Source organism: Mizuhopecten yessoensis, unplaced genomic scaffold, assembly GCF_002113885.1.
Source record: "Mizuhopecten yessoensis strain PY_sf001 unplaced genomic scaffold, ASM211388v2 scaffold9109, whole genome shotgun sequence".
Taxonomy (NCBI): domain Eukaryota; kingdom Metazoa; phylum Mollusca; class Bivalvia; order Pectinida; family Pectinidae; genus Mizuhopecten; species Mizuhopecten yessoensis.
Window position 1 is genome coordinate 1,397,710 of NW_018407883.1, and position 17,108 is coordinate 1,414,817.

General features: G+C 34.1%; 1 protein-coding gene and 1 long non-coding RNA gene across 2 annotated transcripts; one reads left to right on the forward strand and one right to left on the reverse strand.

Annotated features, from left to right (window-relative positions):
- The first annotated feature begins 1,780 nt into the window (after positions 1-1,780).
- On the forward strand, positions 1,781-15,553 carry LOC110457369 (androgen-induced gene 1 protein-like). Its single transcript, XM_021508602.1, has 6 exons — positions 1,781-1,947; positions 4,751-4,900; positions 6,655-6,756; positions 8,625-8,740; positions 11,429-11,580; positions 12,487-15,553. Exons 1-6 carry the CDS (start codon positions 1,795-1,797, stop codon positions 12,534-12,536), a joined length of 723 nt encoding a protein of 240 aa, XP_021364277.1. The 5' UTR covers positions 1,781-1,794; the 3' UTR covers positions 12,537-15,553.
- LOC110457370 lies at positions 8,745-9,854 on the reverse strand. Its single transcript, XR_002463689.1, has 3 exons — positions 9,575-9,854; positions 9,224-9,305; positions 8,745-8,826 (listed from the first exon to the last, which is right to left on the reverse strand). It is a non-coding gene; the product is annotated as an uncharacterized LOC110457370 (long non-coding RNA).
- Positions 15,554-17,108: the final 1,555 nt, after the last annotated feature.

Here is a 17,108-nt window from a genome sequence, read left to right on the forward strand (position 1 = left end):
ATTAAAATCACAAACTTTCAACCTGTTTACAGTTTTAAAGCATGATTTGTCAGTGAGTACATAATCAATGACACTTGAGCCTAAATGATTAAAAAATGTTAAACGACCAGATACATCATCAGGCTTTCTGCCATTACACACACGAATTCCACTGGATTTACATAATTGGATAAGTCGCCGCCCAAAAGTGTTAACAACCGTATCCTCTGACCGTCGGGTAGGCATAATGACGTCAGCATCATACTCGAACAGGTCAGACAGTCTGTCAGTCAGCGAATCATGTAGAGTCATCAATGTACGTTTTTGTTAGAACAAGAAGTCTATTGTCTACTATTTCGGAAATAGATTATCAGTTTTGACCACATCGTCCTTTGAAAATTGAAATTTAACCCGGGCTACTCAAAATATTTGATAATAAAAGCACGAGCTTACTCCGTGATAAAAGTACATAATCTGTGATGTATACTTGGCTCGGAGACATATAAAGCGATAGTAAGTATCACTTTCTTCTCCTTGGGCTACCTGGACGTTTCATCATTGTGAAATGATAAATTAATTCCATATAAGTTTTCTTTGTCTTCTCACTGAAAAGTTTTAGAATTCGTCTTAATGCAAGTGACTGTCACTTTCGACTTTCTTCATATCATTAAAGCGTTTCTCTAAAACAGATAAGGCCTATGTGGTCAAACAATCCAACATATGGACTTCAATATTTATTTACGTAAAACACATATTTCAATTAACTTATATTTACATATAGACTATTATATAATTTTCAGATTGATGTCACTTTTTTGAGGTGGAAATTGCGTAGTTTTTTGAAAGATACTTAGAAGTTTCCTTTGATTGAACTGTTTTAGCGTTCACATCATCTGCACATCAATAAGCACAAGAAACCTTAATGACATTTTTTAAGATCGTAGACGTGATGGGATTGTAATCGACACATTAACACCAATTAATTCACTTAAAATATATTCATGTTATTTATTAGGAGTTGTGTATAAGTTATGGAGTTATTAAAATTTGGTTATCATAATGTCATTTCCAATGTTTCATGTGTTATGACATCGCAATAACAATGTCGTATATATAAATGAGAAAATAACCAAGAGACATATATATTATATATGTAATATATAATTCTCTGAACAACCTTTTTTTATAGAAAAAACCCAGAGATAGTTAAATATATACAATAAATATATATAAATAAGTCCGATCCTGCTCCGTTTCTGTCCTTTCCTGTAAATCGTCGCCCGTTCCTGCCCGATCCATATCAATACATTACTGTTAACTCGTTGCAATTCTTTTATCAAAAATATCCTATACCCGATAAAAAATATATAATAAATAAATATAGGTCTCATAAGTAATAACGACATAAATATATATATATTTAATTTAGTCCAATTCTGCACCGATCATGTAATTGCAATCCTTTTATCAAATATATCCTATACCCGATAATGATAATTAAATATATCTAATATATATATATCTAATATATATATTCATTAATGTATATAATAATTAATATATTTCTGCCCGTTCCTGTAAATCGTCGAACCTCTCGAAAACACAAATGCAGAAAAAGATTTTCCAATTATAATATAAAATCGATCGAAATTCAAATTAACGAAATATGTGAAACTGGGTTAAAACAGGAATGAAAACACATAATAAAATGATATAAACAAAAAAATGTAAACACATATGTTTATACAGCCGGAACATTTTGATATCGCTACCTAAATCTACAATATTACCGATACTTCCGGTTGAAAGTCGAAGATGTTGCCGGCTTTTTATCATCTTATTGTTTTCTTATTTTTAGCGTATTCTCTTACTTACAACCTTTTAAAGGTTCAGGATGACCCAGGATCCAACGTTTTAACCTACCGGGGATATGGAGGGAAATTCAAATTCCTTACTTTTTGGCTTTTCGTAAGTTTGGTCGTGGTTGGGTAAGCCTACTGGAAAGATCAAAGGTTACTTTCACATGTTCCAGGACGCGGTTCCGTTCCGACAGTGCTTTTTAACGTTTTTTGATTTTGAAGCGATAGCATAAATGAAAAGATAAATGGCAGAGCTTTAAAGTTTTCACGTGTAACTGGAGAAATACAATCTTTATTTAAAGTCGGAAAAGTGTACAACGGATCTCATTTCTCTTTGCATTTCTCTTTCTCTGGATTTCAGAGAAAGAGAAATGCAACGATCAGACGGGGATTCAAACACGGCACTTCCAGACGCTCTACCCAATCCAGTCTAAATAAAAATATGTGTGCGTTTTCTGTTTCGGCTCCAAAAAACAATAGGGTAGGTAGATCGGGAAAACATTTTATTTTACTTTATTTTATTTTTTATTACTGAGGAAGAAAATCTTCTAATTACCTCTCAAACATGTTACTGTTTTCATAAATCATGAATGGCACCAAAATAAAATAAACACCAAAAATAAAATCCCATGCATGCTTAATTTTTGTCTTGAGAAGGCCCAAAAGACGCATTGAAGTAAATTATTATTTGACCCACGTCCTAAATATTTATGGAATAACCAACGTAATTTACAGCAGTGCTGCCACCAGTGTTACATTTCTAAATTATCCCTACTGCTGGACACTAGTTTTTAGTAATCCAAACTCCACTGATGGTCACCAGTGTTACATTCTCTTTTGTTTTACTGATGCTTTCTGTTCTCGATGTCCACTGCCACCAGTTTAAATTAATCGAACAACAAAATAAGCACATTTATATTTACAAAATATATAAATATACAAGTCTTCACCATTGTGAACTCAATTTTTCCACTCTAAACTATCTCCAACTATAAACTGTAAAACTTCACAGATCTACAAACTACAGCTAAAACTACTATTACTTACATCCTCATTCTAACTTTAACTCTAACTTTTTTACTCTCCTCAATACCTAGCTCAACCTCTTTCGTCAGACTCCTCAGTTCAACTCTTTCCTTTATCTCCTAATCTGAACTACATTACTATCAGTACCTTAGCAAAATCCTGCTACATTAAAAATGTTGATGCATTAAAATTGTTGAAGCTGCTGAAATCCTGCAAAAATTTGTCCCCTATATGACTAGGTTAAACTGGCCATAAATCCTGCTTAATTTGACTCCAGCGGTCAGCAGCAACTGGAGGCACAAACAACGACATCATAGACTGGACTCTCCCACCTAGACTACAGTCGGTCACACTAATCTACAGATCCCAACCTATATCAAAAGCACAATTATCTACAGCTACTTATAGCTACTAGCTGTCTTCAAATAAAACTCTGACACTGACCACGAGCAAAGACTAATCAAATGCATAGCAAATTATATATACACTTTGAACAATTAAACGGCTAATAAATGCATAACAGTAACTGTGAAAAACCTATAAAATGTATTGGGGTTGGCATTGAAAAATAGGGTCGTTCTGGAAATGGGAAACAGCTATATTTTTATTTGGCCTAATGTCTTCGCCCCTGAAGACAACTATTTATAACTCGGGTTTGGATACATCCCATTGATAAGCATACATCCAGTGCTTGTAACAAGGGTTGGCAAGCTCACCAATTTTATAACAGAAGAAATAAATGCACAGCTAGACAGGGGTCTCGAACCCAGGACTTTCCAAACTCTAGACCGAAGCTCTACTAATTGAGCTACCTAAATAACAGATAAATTGCTGTAAAGAAATTAAAAATTGCAACAAAAAAGTGAAAACCTTTTATAATGATATAGCTTAGGTTTAGAATTTAAGACTCATCCATGCCCAGGGGCAGGGTGTGGAATACATGAAGGGAAATTCGACCCAAGGTGTGTGTTTTTTTTCGTCGACCAATTTAAAAATCCTGAGGAGGCTATGTCCGAATCCAACACCCCTGGGTACGAACAAGTTTTTTTCTGTCTTTCCATTTACCAGAATTTTAGCTCAGAAACCACAAAAACGCATTAGGTTCTGCATATATTGGCATTGAATTGTTTCCAGTATATTAGCATCACATCCTATATAGTCCCATGATGATGTCACCAAATGAAAATTAAAAAAAAATCAATAATTTACATAGAAAGTGAAAGCACAGGTGAAGTGCGTTCATGATCAGTCGTTAAACATACGAGAGTCTTGGAAAGTCAAAAGGGATTGCCAGGTGTATCTGTATGTAATCATACATAGAAAATTTTCATGTAAAAAGAGAAATTAATGGCAAATGTTTTAATAGACTTTCTTCTGTCCAATGACCAGTCTCATGCATTTATTAAAATGGTATGAATTTTGGAACATTGAGGGCCATGTGGGTGGTATTAGTTAGCCCATGGATAACAGTTTTAATTGGATTGGAAAGTAATGCAAAATGATTAATTGTAATTTCCCATTAGTACCCTTTCTCGTGAACATTATTTCAGAAGCTTGTGTAGATATTAAAACACACAATAACAACAGAATGTTTAAAGAGAAAAACAAAGTTGCATTTTAATTTACATCCACATGAGTCTAAGGAGAGGGGCAATCTATTTCGAAGCACTATTTCGCCCGATATGATTTTAGAACTAGGAGCAAGCAATATATCATTGAGGAAAAGATGAAATTTGTTCTCATTAAAAATCTGGGAAACCATCTTTCAAATTAGGCTAACAATATTCACAAGTTGTTGTAAAAGTTTGGACTTTTCTATTTACATCTTCTTTTTTTATATTGTTTGTTTGTATTAGTTTAATTATATGTATGTTTCCCTTTTCTAGTTACTTCAGACATTCTACTTTGGATTTTCTGTAGTAAATGATATTTTTGGATCCAACATCCGGCCTTCACAGTCAAAGCGCTTCCCTCGCTCTAGATTACAAAGATGGCGGGACACCCTTCTGTCCAGTATTGTTTTTCCAGTAGGATTGGTAAGTAATGTTATATCAGTGCCAAGTTCTTAATCCTTTCGCCACTGTAGATTATAATGGACCTCCCCATATCTATGCCTAGTCGAGTGTTCTAAAGTTACATAGTGGTGAAAGGGTTAAAATACAGATAAGCTTATCAATAATTTATAAAAATGTTTAAATCTAGCATAAGATAAAAAATATCTCGATAACAAACTAAAATTATAGATGTGTATGGATTAAAAACATCATCTCAACACTAGAATATTTATAATTTTTACAGATACTTCTAAAAATTGCATTTAAAAAAAAAATATGTGGTAATGATTTTACAAAGCTTTTAAATCAGGTTTTGAAGAACGGTACCAAGCCCTGGATTTGTATTATTCTAGTATACGTTATGAGAATATGTTGTAAGAGTTCTACACTATAAGAAAGGAAAGTGTTTATTGAACATTGTAAAGGGAGAGAACTCTCTTACAAAATTACTAGGCTCCCTTTTACTGGCAACTCTTGTGTAAGAGTTCAGTGATTCATAAAATAGAAACAAGCCCACAGCCAGTTAAATGCATTGCTATTGTGCTGAAATGGAAGCAACATTTTCACGTGTTAGACAAAATTTTGGTTAAAAATATGAAATAATGAATATTGCAATGAACACTGCCAAAACATTGCATGGAAATCTTCTAGAAATATAGGTGATAAATGTTAAAATTTTATGTGTACATATATACATTTATCACATGATCATCATGTTATTCAGTGAATGTATACACCAATGTCTTACGTGGTACAAACTTATGTAATTTGACTGATTGTGATATATACATAGAGCTAAGATGATAGTTTTTAAATAGACCTGAAAAATGACCTTGCTAGATAGAATAATATTCTCAACATTTGCCAAAAGTTTTAATCATGTAATGAAAAGGATCTTAAGGTCATAGGAGTGTATTGCTAAACGGAAATAGGAAGTACATCCCTAGTTAACATCCAATGTAGGGAGACAGCATCACAATTCCCGCATATTCTAATGTTTAATATTAAACTGATGAATATTGTATGTTTTTTATTGACAGAACAGTGTGTTCTTTCAATATTCAAGTATTTCAAAGCAATCCAGGCATTAATTCAGTTGTTTTTTAATCAGTGAGTCACATGTGTCCATTTTTCTGTACTTCAGGAAACCGGCTACCTATTTATTTCACTAGTGAAGGTTTTCAAGAACGATAACTCTTACATACAATTACTATGTGTATATAGTTTTATTATAAAATGTCAATTTTTAATCGTTTATAGATAATTAATTTTACACAATTTCAGCATTTATGAAATTGATTTAGATTACTACAATACTAATCTATGTCAGTATCATTTTTATTGACATTATTTTGCAAAATGTTGTGCGCTTCAGTTTATTTTCAAAATTATATTCCTTTTTTCATAAATTTCCATTTACAATCCTTAAAATTCTGAAAACCTTATTTTTATTGTGGCAGAAAATTTTCTTTACTTCAAAGCAATATAACTACAAAATTTGAAGAAACTCTACTGAGAAATGGCGACACAATCTTTTTACCTTAACTTGTTTCCAATTTCATTTGAGATTTATGAAAATCATCAAAGTTTTCACTTTGGCTTGCCAAAGTCTTACTATATGAAAAAATCTTTGATTGCAACAAGTTGAATTAAGATCCAATACTATTATGTATTGCATTTAATAATTTTTTCTTAAATCTACTGAATCCTATATCATTTGCTTTTTCTCCTTACAGTTTGTAGTGTGTACATTTTGGGGGATATACCTTGTAGACAGAGAGTTGGTTTATCCTCAAAAGCTAGACAAATTTATTCCATCCTGGCTAAACCATGTAATGGTAAGTATGTGAACTCAACATTTCTCATCCAAAAAAAATGAAACATCAATATTTTTGTCACATGCTGAAGCTAGGTACGTGTTAAATATTAATACCTGGCCTCTTCTGCCAAGGATGACGCAATATATAAAACAAAATCTCTCATCAGAAAGCTACATTATCGCAGCTAGTGCGGCTGTTTTACTTTCCCAGTTTTGTTTGTGCCAGCTGCTGAAGGTTAATGAAATGGTCTTTCATCTTCGAGGTTGAGAACAGTAGGATTGTAATAAAGTTAGATTGGTTTCAGAGGTCCTGGGTTGTAGTTCTGGTTTTGCCATTGAGTGTTTCCTCTCAAGTAACACACTGACAGTATAATTGAACATCATCATGTAAGTTTAAGATGATTGGGGTGATTTCTGATTAAAAGAATCTAATGTGAAATCACTAGTTTTCATAGATTTTCTAATTTCGTTGATTTTGGAGTAATCTTCATCCACATATTCATAGGTGTATGAAGTATTTACAAGTTTGATGAAGCCATTCTCTCGCGAGTGGATACTCGTAATCCACAAATTCATGTACCCATGAAATGGTGTATTGTCGGGAAACCACAAAGTTTGGGCCCAACATAAATATCTGATTTCACAGTAACTCTTACTCCATTCCAAGGCCTTTATAAGCTGTGAAAACGGATTTGTAACCAAAGATTTTAATACATGTATGGAGCGGTAAGGCGGTCGTCCCCAGTATATGGGTGTGGGGACAGGGAACAACTCCACTGCTTTGCCCTAACTTATCTAAATCTGGCCAGCCTTTTACCTTTGCAGAGGTCTTCCACAAAAGCTCACATTTTATCCTGACCCACCTTTCCATATCTCCAATGTCTATCCTCAATCACCCTTGAGACATGACATGCTTTTTTTCATTTTGTCGTTCCAAATGGCCTTTACACTTTCCCACTGTAAATATTTGGTTCATTTATGTAGAGCTGTAAATCAGAGTAGGTCAGTGGCGGATCCAGAGGGGTTTTTTGGGCTTCAGGAAACCCCACCACCCTGAGAAATTTCTTTAAAAATCATGTATTCTCACCATTTTCCTCAATTTTCCCCCACATGGAAACCCCCCCAGATAATTTGGAAACCCCCCCCAGATAGGTCTCTGGATCCGCCACTGTAGGTGTCTTATACTTCATACCAATAGTTTAAGTTTGTATAACTTATCACCAATTTAAGGGAAATAGAACATTTATAGTAGATGCTTGAGATTAAAAAATGGCGGATGTCATTTTTTGTTCAATTGTCACAAAGAACTGGAGAGCTAATGCTATGGTCTGTTGTCCGTCGTCCGGCCGTCATCTGTCAACTTTTTCTTTGAATAACTTCTTCCTATGAACTGGAGGACCTAGCTACCACTATAACATTTGGCCAGTTGGTACCTGGGATAGAGTGCTGTAAAGTTTCCCAAACTACATGACGTTGACTAGTCCGAATTATTCCGACGTTTTATCGACTTTTTTTTATATCAGTCTGTCGTCGGTTAATCGACGACAGACCGATATTAAAATAGTCGATAAAACGTCAGAATAATTTGGACTAGTCGTTGACCTACTTCCACGGTAAAAGGGGTCAAATATATGTAATAACCTTTATACAACTTCTGATGAACTACCAGGGTGATGATATTAGAACAGTTGCATGCTGGGATAGAGTAGTATACTGTTTCATTTAGTCTGATACATTCTTCAGCCAAGGAGACTCAATATATGGAAATATTTACTTAATCTTTTTTATTGGAAACATTTTCCATGATTACTCAACTCTCAAGGTGAGCGATACAGGACCCCTGGACCTCTTCATGATATATAAATTGATCTGTAACTTCCTTTCTAGCACACCACTATATTGCCTCTCCTGCTAGGGGAGATGTGTTTGGTCTACCACCATTTTCCCTCACGCTCCAGAGGGCTGAAGATCCTCATGAGCTTTGCTCTATCATACCTCATTTGGTGAGTGATATTGTAACCGGGGTTTGCAATCACAAATCAGATTCAGTTTAGTCTTTAAATACATTTATTAATCCACTATAAAAACCCTGTTGACAAAACAAATACAACGTATAAATCTTCCATGCAACCAAACATACCTCACATACTTGCATACATAACATAGTAAAAGGGAAATAACTCTTATCGACAAATGCTATTATATAACATATATCTATTTTACCCTATCAAATGAACATATGTACAATGATATTTAATAATGTACTAATTTCTAAATCTTTTAACTTGAATGTATGTATTCAGTTATCTTTTCAAAAAGGTTATAAGTTCATTCTCTAAATAATTACATAAATATCATTACTATCAAACCTATACTTTTACTATTGCAAATTACTCATTTACACTTTTACAATTCCAGATACATTCTACAAATAAAAACATAGTATTATACAGTATTAAAACATTCTGGACCTATTGAACACTCACCCCACAGCTATGGTGTGGAGGTTTCCCTCAATTCCTCTCCATGACAAGTATAATAATTTGAAGTCCAACCAGGAGCTTTACACTAAAATAATATAAATTTACCTGATAAACTATTTGACCATCATGAATTTAATGCCAATTCATAGAAAGTTAAATAACAAAAAGACTTACATTTTTACATACTCAATTTCACTTTGACCTTGAAATTGTTCAATGACAAAATGTCAATTACTTTTAAATAGAAAAAGATAAAATTACATGGCCACAATTGAATTACAAAAACTGGTAAATTCCATACATTTTCTGTTAAATTAGATGTACAAAAACCTATTCAAAAGAGTAAAAACTTACCAGCTAAAGACTTTTGACTTTTTCCAAATTCAAACTTCATGTACAGTCAGCTGGTCAGGAGTGGAGTGCCCAAGTTGGCCAAAGCATTTCCACAAGTAAGCTGAGGCTTCCGTCCCAACCAATCATATGGCCCGTCCTTAGTCCGGTGTCTTAACTCACTCACTCACTCACATGCACACACAGGTAAGTACATGTCACATACACAGGCAGATTCATTAAAGGTCCTTACACCATCTTTCACACCAGACAACATATGCAAATACAAAACATGTATAACAAAACCTAATACCTACAATTTGTATATAAATAATAATTAAGTAATAATCAATTACAATACAAAATATAAACCCTATTACAATATAATACATCGTAACATGTATCAGTAATCATAAGGTTTTATAACAGAACAATCATTAATTTATTACATTGTCATTTCAACTTTTTAGAAAATATTATATGACAAGGGGTGTGTATATGTAGCTAGCAAGCAGGGTGTCAGGGTTTAGTGGGTGTCTGGGTTTAGTGGGTGTCAGGGTTTAGTTGGTGTCAGGGTTTAGTGGGTGTCAGGGTTAAGTGGGTGTCTGGGTTTTATTGGGTGTCTGGGTTTAGTGGGTGTCAGGGTTTAGTGGGTATCTGGGTTTAGTGGGTGTCTGGGTTTAGTGGGTGTCTGGGTTTAGTGGGTGTCTGGGTTCAGTGGGTGTCATGGCTTAGTGGGTGTCTTGGTTTTATTGGGTGTCTGGGTTTAGTGGGGTCAGGGTTTAGTTGGTGTCAGGGTTTAGTGGGTGTCAGGGTTAAGTGGGTGTCAGGGTTTAGTGGGTGTCTGAGTTTAGTGGGTGTCAGGGTTTAGTGGGTGTCGGGGGTGTCGGGGTTTAGTGGGTGTCGGGGTTTAGTGGGTGTCAGGGTTTAGTGGGTGTCTGGGTTCAGTGGGTGTCAGGGTTTAGTGGGTGTCTGGGTTTAGTGGGTGTCAGGGTTTAGTGGGTGTCAGGGTTTAGTGGGTGTCTGGGTTTAGTGGGTGTCTGGGTTTAGTGGGTGTCTGGGTTTAGTGGGTGTCAGGGTTTAGTGGGTGTCAGGGTTTAGTGGGTGTCGGGGTATAGTGGGTGTCAGGGTTTAGCATTCATACCTCTGAGAGATATGTGTCAATGCTGCCACAGAATTGAAATTAAGATATAATCTGTATTACCGTTTGATTGTACAGTGGCTGTATAAAACCTCAATAAGGAGGCAAATCATGTTCTGCAAGTTTACTTAATGATAAGTTTGTAAATGAACATTTTGTCTTTGCCTGATCTGATAGGAAGCAGTTAAATCCAACAAACTTTTAACAACTTGGTGACTAACTGTTCATTATTGCACAAATGAGCATCTTTGCAGTACATTAACTCATTCACCCCTGAAGACAAATTTGAACTCTTTCCAATTCAAAGGTTGGAATAGTTGATTATGAAATTTCAGGGGTGAATGAGTTTAGAGATTTCAACAAGCAGAATTTTTAGTTCTGGACTTCCCATATTAGGTTAAACAATATTGCTATATATCCAAAATATTTTAATTTACCACCTGCAATCGAATAGTTTAAGAGACTTTAAATATTAACAATCATTTCAATTCAGAAATCATTTTCCTATCCCTACAATGCTGTGAACTATATACATACTCTATGAAGAGACTATTTGGGCCTTTACCTTGGTGCTCTCTCTATTCATTTATTATATGACTGTATTATCATTTTGGACTTATCAGTAAATTTTATACATAATTAAATAATGACATCCACCTTGCTGGTATCAACACTTGCTGTTGATATTTACAGACACTGTTGCCTTATTGAAATAAGACTTCTATTTTTTCCTCAAGGATACTTTGGGTGGCCTACTATGCAGATATATGGGTGTATCCGATTCTAAAAATAATGGCACCACATGAGAGGGTCATCTTCATCGCAATCCTGATGGCTCTGTTTGTCAGTATCTACTTGGTGGGGGAAGGCCTAAACAAATTCCTGTGGGGTAAGTGTATTATATCTGGTGCAGAATTCAGGTAATTGAGTTATATCTGGTGCAGTTTTCAGGTAATTGAGTTATATCTGGTGCAGTATTCAGGTAATTGAGTTATATCTGGTGCAGTATTCAGGTAATTGAGTTTTATGTTGCAGTATTCATGTAGTTACGTTATATCTGTTGCAGTTTTCATTTAAATGAGTTATATTTGGTGCAGTATTCATGTAATTGTGTATTATGTACATGTTAAAGAATTCAGGTAATTTTGTTTTACCTGATTAATTATTGTTTCAAGTGTGAAATACTTAGTACTTCGTAAAGTAATCTGTGTGTAATGCATACTTTGTGAATTATTCAGGTACTGAAGTAAATTTAAAACCTCGTTAATTGTCTTGGTAAATGCTTTATTCTTGGTGAAGTGAAGTGTTGTGTTACATCCATAACTTATATAAAATGTATCTTTGTGGAAGGGGTTAAGATCTATTGCTTGTTTTAATGTGGAGGGGGAAGAGGAAGGAAGTACCAACCCATAGCATGTTTAGAATGTGTATGTGTTTGTATACAAATATATGTGTGTGTACTTGTGTGTTCGTTGGGTAATTTGTTCAAAGTCTTTCTCATCTTCACATCATACCCCAGAACTTATTTCACAATTAATACAATGTAGTTGTATATTAATATGAAATTCTGTAAAACAGACGCCGTCGTTAATCCTTAAGCCTGGAGATGATACATTTTTAAACAATACACTAAGAAATGGTGGATCAGTGTGTGTTGTTTAAAGTTATTAGAAGTTGTGTGTTGTACAGGAATGACATGTTACGATACAAATTCCATGTAAGGGTTCAGTATAAACATAAGTCTTTAAAATGTATCTTCTTTGTTTAAACATGTTATAACTTTTTTTTTTAACAGGTAAGGAGAGGAGAAGCTACCAGTTAATGTTGCAGAAATCACGGAGTTGATACATCAGCACACAGACTTAAGGTCTATTGTGATAGGTCCCTGTAACCATAGTGATAAAAGTGATACAGAGGAAGCTGTATAGGGGCCAACAATTCGTACACTTACATTTGAAATTTGTGATTATTTGTGATTATTTGATTAGTGATTATTTGATTTGTGATTGTGTTGTTTGATATATTGCAAATTTGCATAAATTACGTATGGTACATCTAAGCCAGTGTCGCTTTAAGATAAGATGTTATTACATAGGAGAGAAACATTTTTATAACTTATCTTTCTAAACTTTAAATTAAACAGTTTGTATGCTGGTTCCTTCTCATTGTTTAAGTTCAATTGAATACTAATAACACTTAAATAAGTATTTAAATGACTTAAAAAATACTTAATAGTTATGTAAAATTATATTTTAACAATTCTTTATTTAGTTAACCTTACTTTCCAGTGGAAATACAATGTAGTAAATGTGGCTATCTGGAAAAGAGCTTAGAGTTTATGTAAATCAGTTTCTGTGATATTTGAAATGTGTGTAAATCTGGATCTTGATTTTTAACTTGTGATTATGAAAATTCACATTTGATATTCTTAAGTGTTTTTTAGTTTTTAAAATTTGACCTTGATTACTCAAGACCCCAAATTCATATTTTAAGACTATACTAGTCCATAGATAATGTACTCAAGTTCCTAACATCTAGTCAAATTTAACAGCCTTATATGATTTAATATTCTCATTCTCCTTTTGTAATACCATGGAATGTGTTCGTTTTGCATGTTTTACAGGCTAATCAATTGTGTTTATATTCAACAGCATTAATTAAAACAACACTTTTATATATAATGGCAATGTATAGATTATATAAGATGATTTGGTGCATTGTTCGTTTTAGGTAAGTTGTAATTTGTCAGTACAAACCCAACTACTGACGTTCTTTACCCGTATTATAAACAACTTTATAATTACCATATTTATCCTTCAATAAGCCCAGAGGGCCAACATATTATTGCTTACTGAAAGTAGGAGGATGGGCTAATTACATTATTGGCATTTTTCTTCTACAGTAATTTATATTGTTGGGCCTCAATACCAAGCATGGGCTTATTGCCGGGTAAATATTTTCACTCATTATTAATACAGGTAGCATTAATTTTGAAAAGAATTTCAAAATTACTACTGCTTGAAAACCTGTAAAAAGAAGAGATTTTTTTATTGGCATGACGATAGCATTAACAGATCATTTCTAAAAAGAAACCCATACTTTGCGGAACTTTTACTAAGAAATAATAATGACGAAATAAAAAAAAACTAACGTCAACTATGTTCTGTGAGAGAAAAAAACTACATATCCCCAGACCAGGATTCGAACCCTTGACCTCTGATCATTATAAAGTCACTCTAGCCTACTGCAAAAAAGGAGATCGTCGATAGTTACCCTGCCCTGTCAAAGTCCAACTACAGTTACAACGTATATATACAATAGGAGAGGTCACTGTTTGTATGAAAAACTGCGTTTTAAATGAATGTTAGTGAAGTGTTTAAAACACACATGTTACATGTCGGTTAACGTTGTAAATATATATATATATATACATTTCAATGCTAATGCGCAATTTAGTGATATTTTCTCGCTAAATTGTATGGAACATATATATAGAACCAATAATGTTAAAAAGAGTCAAACTTTATAACCTTATGAAGTGTATCGGAGTGGGTTAGTCTGTGGGGTGCTGAGTGGGTTAGCCTGTGGGGTGCTGAGTGGGTTAGCCTGTGGGGTACTGAGAGACCTTAACAACAAGTACACTCTACAATTAAGACTATTTTTAATAGTATTGACAAAGTGGAGCATATCTGAGGCTTGGGTACTTGATTCTTTGGTTTGCTAGGACTCTATGGCAGTGCCTCAGGTACTTGTGGAGTCTGTTAACTTGTAAGTGTGTCCAATTCAATGTCTACAATTTTTCAGTAAGGTTTATGATGTCGTAATAATTGTACAAAAAATATACAAATGATATATTAAACACTTATGTAATGGCGATTGTCTTATGTCTATACTATACAATTTATTACAATATTACATGTATGCGATATTCAATCATTACATGATGACAAATGATGTACTCCTGTTGTATGAGCTAGATGCTGAGCGTGAGTGTATTGTGTATGTTGTATACATTCCTGTATAATGTTTTGTGATGTCTTTGAAATGTGAAGAAAATCAATAAACACTCTGAAATTTAAATAAGAAAGAAATAAAAGTTAAGAATTCACAAGCCCCATGTATTGAATTTGAATTTGGATATATACTGTATCGTAATATGATTATTATAATCTATGCAAGTGTCCAGCTGACCACTTTATTCATATTTTAAAGGACTCTTGAGCAGACAAACCTGTAGTGGCATATTTAGAGAACTCATAGAGTTTCTTGTTACATTCTGTATATATATATATATACACGTATTCAGACTTTTAGGTCTATAAACGTTCTCAAACATTTCTTCAGTATTTTCTCTTTTTGCTTCAATTAACACTGTCATTTGATATATGTCAATCATCTAGATTGGGAAAAAAGACTTTGAAACTTGCTCAAAATCCAACATTCATCAATGAGGCTGAAAAAATATTACTATACGTTAAGTTATTATCAATATCATTTCTGCATATCTGGTGAAAAATAAGCGATGCAATCTAATTTGATGGACTCTCGCTTATTAATCATCAGAACACCTCCTACCCCGAAAATCCATATATCTCTCATAACAACATTCCAAACATATGCTTAATTTTTTAAACAAACAAACCCTAGCATACTCATTGTCTTGCCAAAATACCACTCCATACTTCAACCTCAGTCACAGGTACCAGGTGCTAATTTATGGAAGGTTATATTTTAGAGATAATTGTCACGGTCCTATGCTGTAGTTTTACTGAGTTATCTACCGCGTCTGTCATTCGAGGTCCACATCTGTGTTTATAAAATATATTGGTGTCTTATAATTGCCATGTGAAAGTGGCCAATAAATCAACTTGAAATTATATAATTTTATATTTTATTTTGAATATATCACGAGACTTTATAAACCCGTCGTTACTTTGGACTTTTATTCCGTCTTTGCGTATTGAAGAGTTATCTTCTCTTGTGAGCAGGTATTGATTGTTTGGTCATTGTTTTGTGTGAGAATATTACGTCGTTTTCTAAAAAATGATGACGTTACTCTCACAAACAAATGACGTAACAATCAATAACTGCTCACAAGAGAAGATAACTCTGCAATACGAAAAAACGGAATACGTAGCAGTTAAGGTGTAGCAGCGTCACGAGTGTTTATATTGCTGGAACTACAGGGACCTGATAATCTTGACATACTAGTAGTTTCCAATGTGTATTAAAGGTATTAATTGCATACAGGGGTGATAACAGTACACATTCCTTTCTGCCGTGTTTGAATTGTAAACTCTATATAGGGTCATTGACAGTTCATTGTGAACGAAATTCAGGGAGAAAAACAATACACAAGTGTCAACAAAACCGGAACTCGAACTCAATCAAGGTGTATATAACCAGGTGTGCCGGAAGGGTAAGCGTCTTCTGAGTCATCGATGACACCCACCGAATAAATCTAGGTAATATAAAAATAAGTAATATCACGTCCTCATATTGTGGACCAGTGAGGTGACAACAAAACAGAGCACACTAATGAGCAGATTGAAAAAATACCAAAGTGTCGACCAAATCTTAATTAGGACTCTAAAGCGATAAAGGTAGGGCAAACTATGAACAATGGACAGATTTACATGGATACTTAATTAAGGTGAATAAGACAAGGTGTTCCGGAAGGGTGTGTCTTCTGCTTTATCGACGATACCCGCCATGTTAAATCTAGGTCAAATCCAAATAATGCCACGTCCTCACGTCATATACTTGTCCTAAGCGTGACGTCACGATTGAAACAATTGAAACTAACAACCAATCACAGGGCTGATAGGTCATATTACATGGGTAAATACGCTGAAAATATGACATGGATATATTCACTGGATAACACAGTACATTATGTGATAAAATGTGTTACAGCGCGAAACTAACCTCTATGATACTTTTCTACAGACGAATCGAAAGCTTGGGATATGAATTAGCATTGTCTGACAGCAGACTGTACCGATTTTTCACACTGTGCCTTATTGAGTTGCTTTTAGCCGTTTAGAGTGAAGACTACGGTAATGTAACTCTCTGTTTGACAAAGGAAACAGACGTTTTTGAAATCTCGCAAAATAGATTTCAAATTCCTGTTTGTGTTAAAAACAAAACTTAGTATCATTATTTATACCAAAGTGATGAAACTTATTCCGAATGGTTTGCGATGTGGCCTTAAACAATAGGTGCTTCCCTACATTATAGTCCTCACGTTTGTATAATACATAAAATACATGTTGATGGCAATTTCTATTCAATAAAAGTAAGTCGATTGGAGGACGTTACATGTTTAGTTATAAAATGTGTCAGGGAGATTTCAATTACTCTACTAAAACACAAGAGAATATCGGGGGGTCTTTTCTGCTGTTGAAACGGAAGTGG

Coding starts and splice junctions, on each gene's coding strand:
- LOC110457369 (XM_021508602.1), top strand. CDS start 1,795: ATGTTGCCGGCTTTTTATCATCTTATTGTTTTCTTATTTTTAGCGTAT. Junction 4,901..6,654: donor TTGTTTTTCCAGTAGGATTG/GTAAGTAATGTT, acceptor TTCTCCTTACAG/TTTGTAGTGTGTACATTTTG. Junction 11,581..12,486: donor CCTAAACAAATTCCTGTGGG/GTAAGTGTATTA, acceptor TTTTTTTAACAG/GTAAGGAGAGGAGAAGCTAC.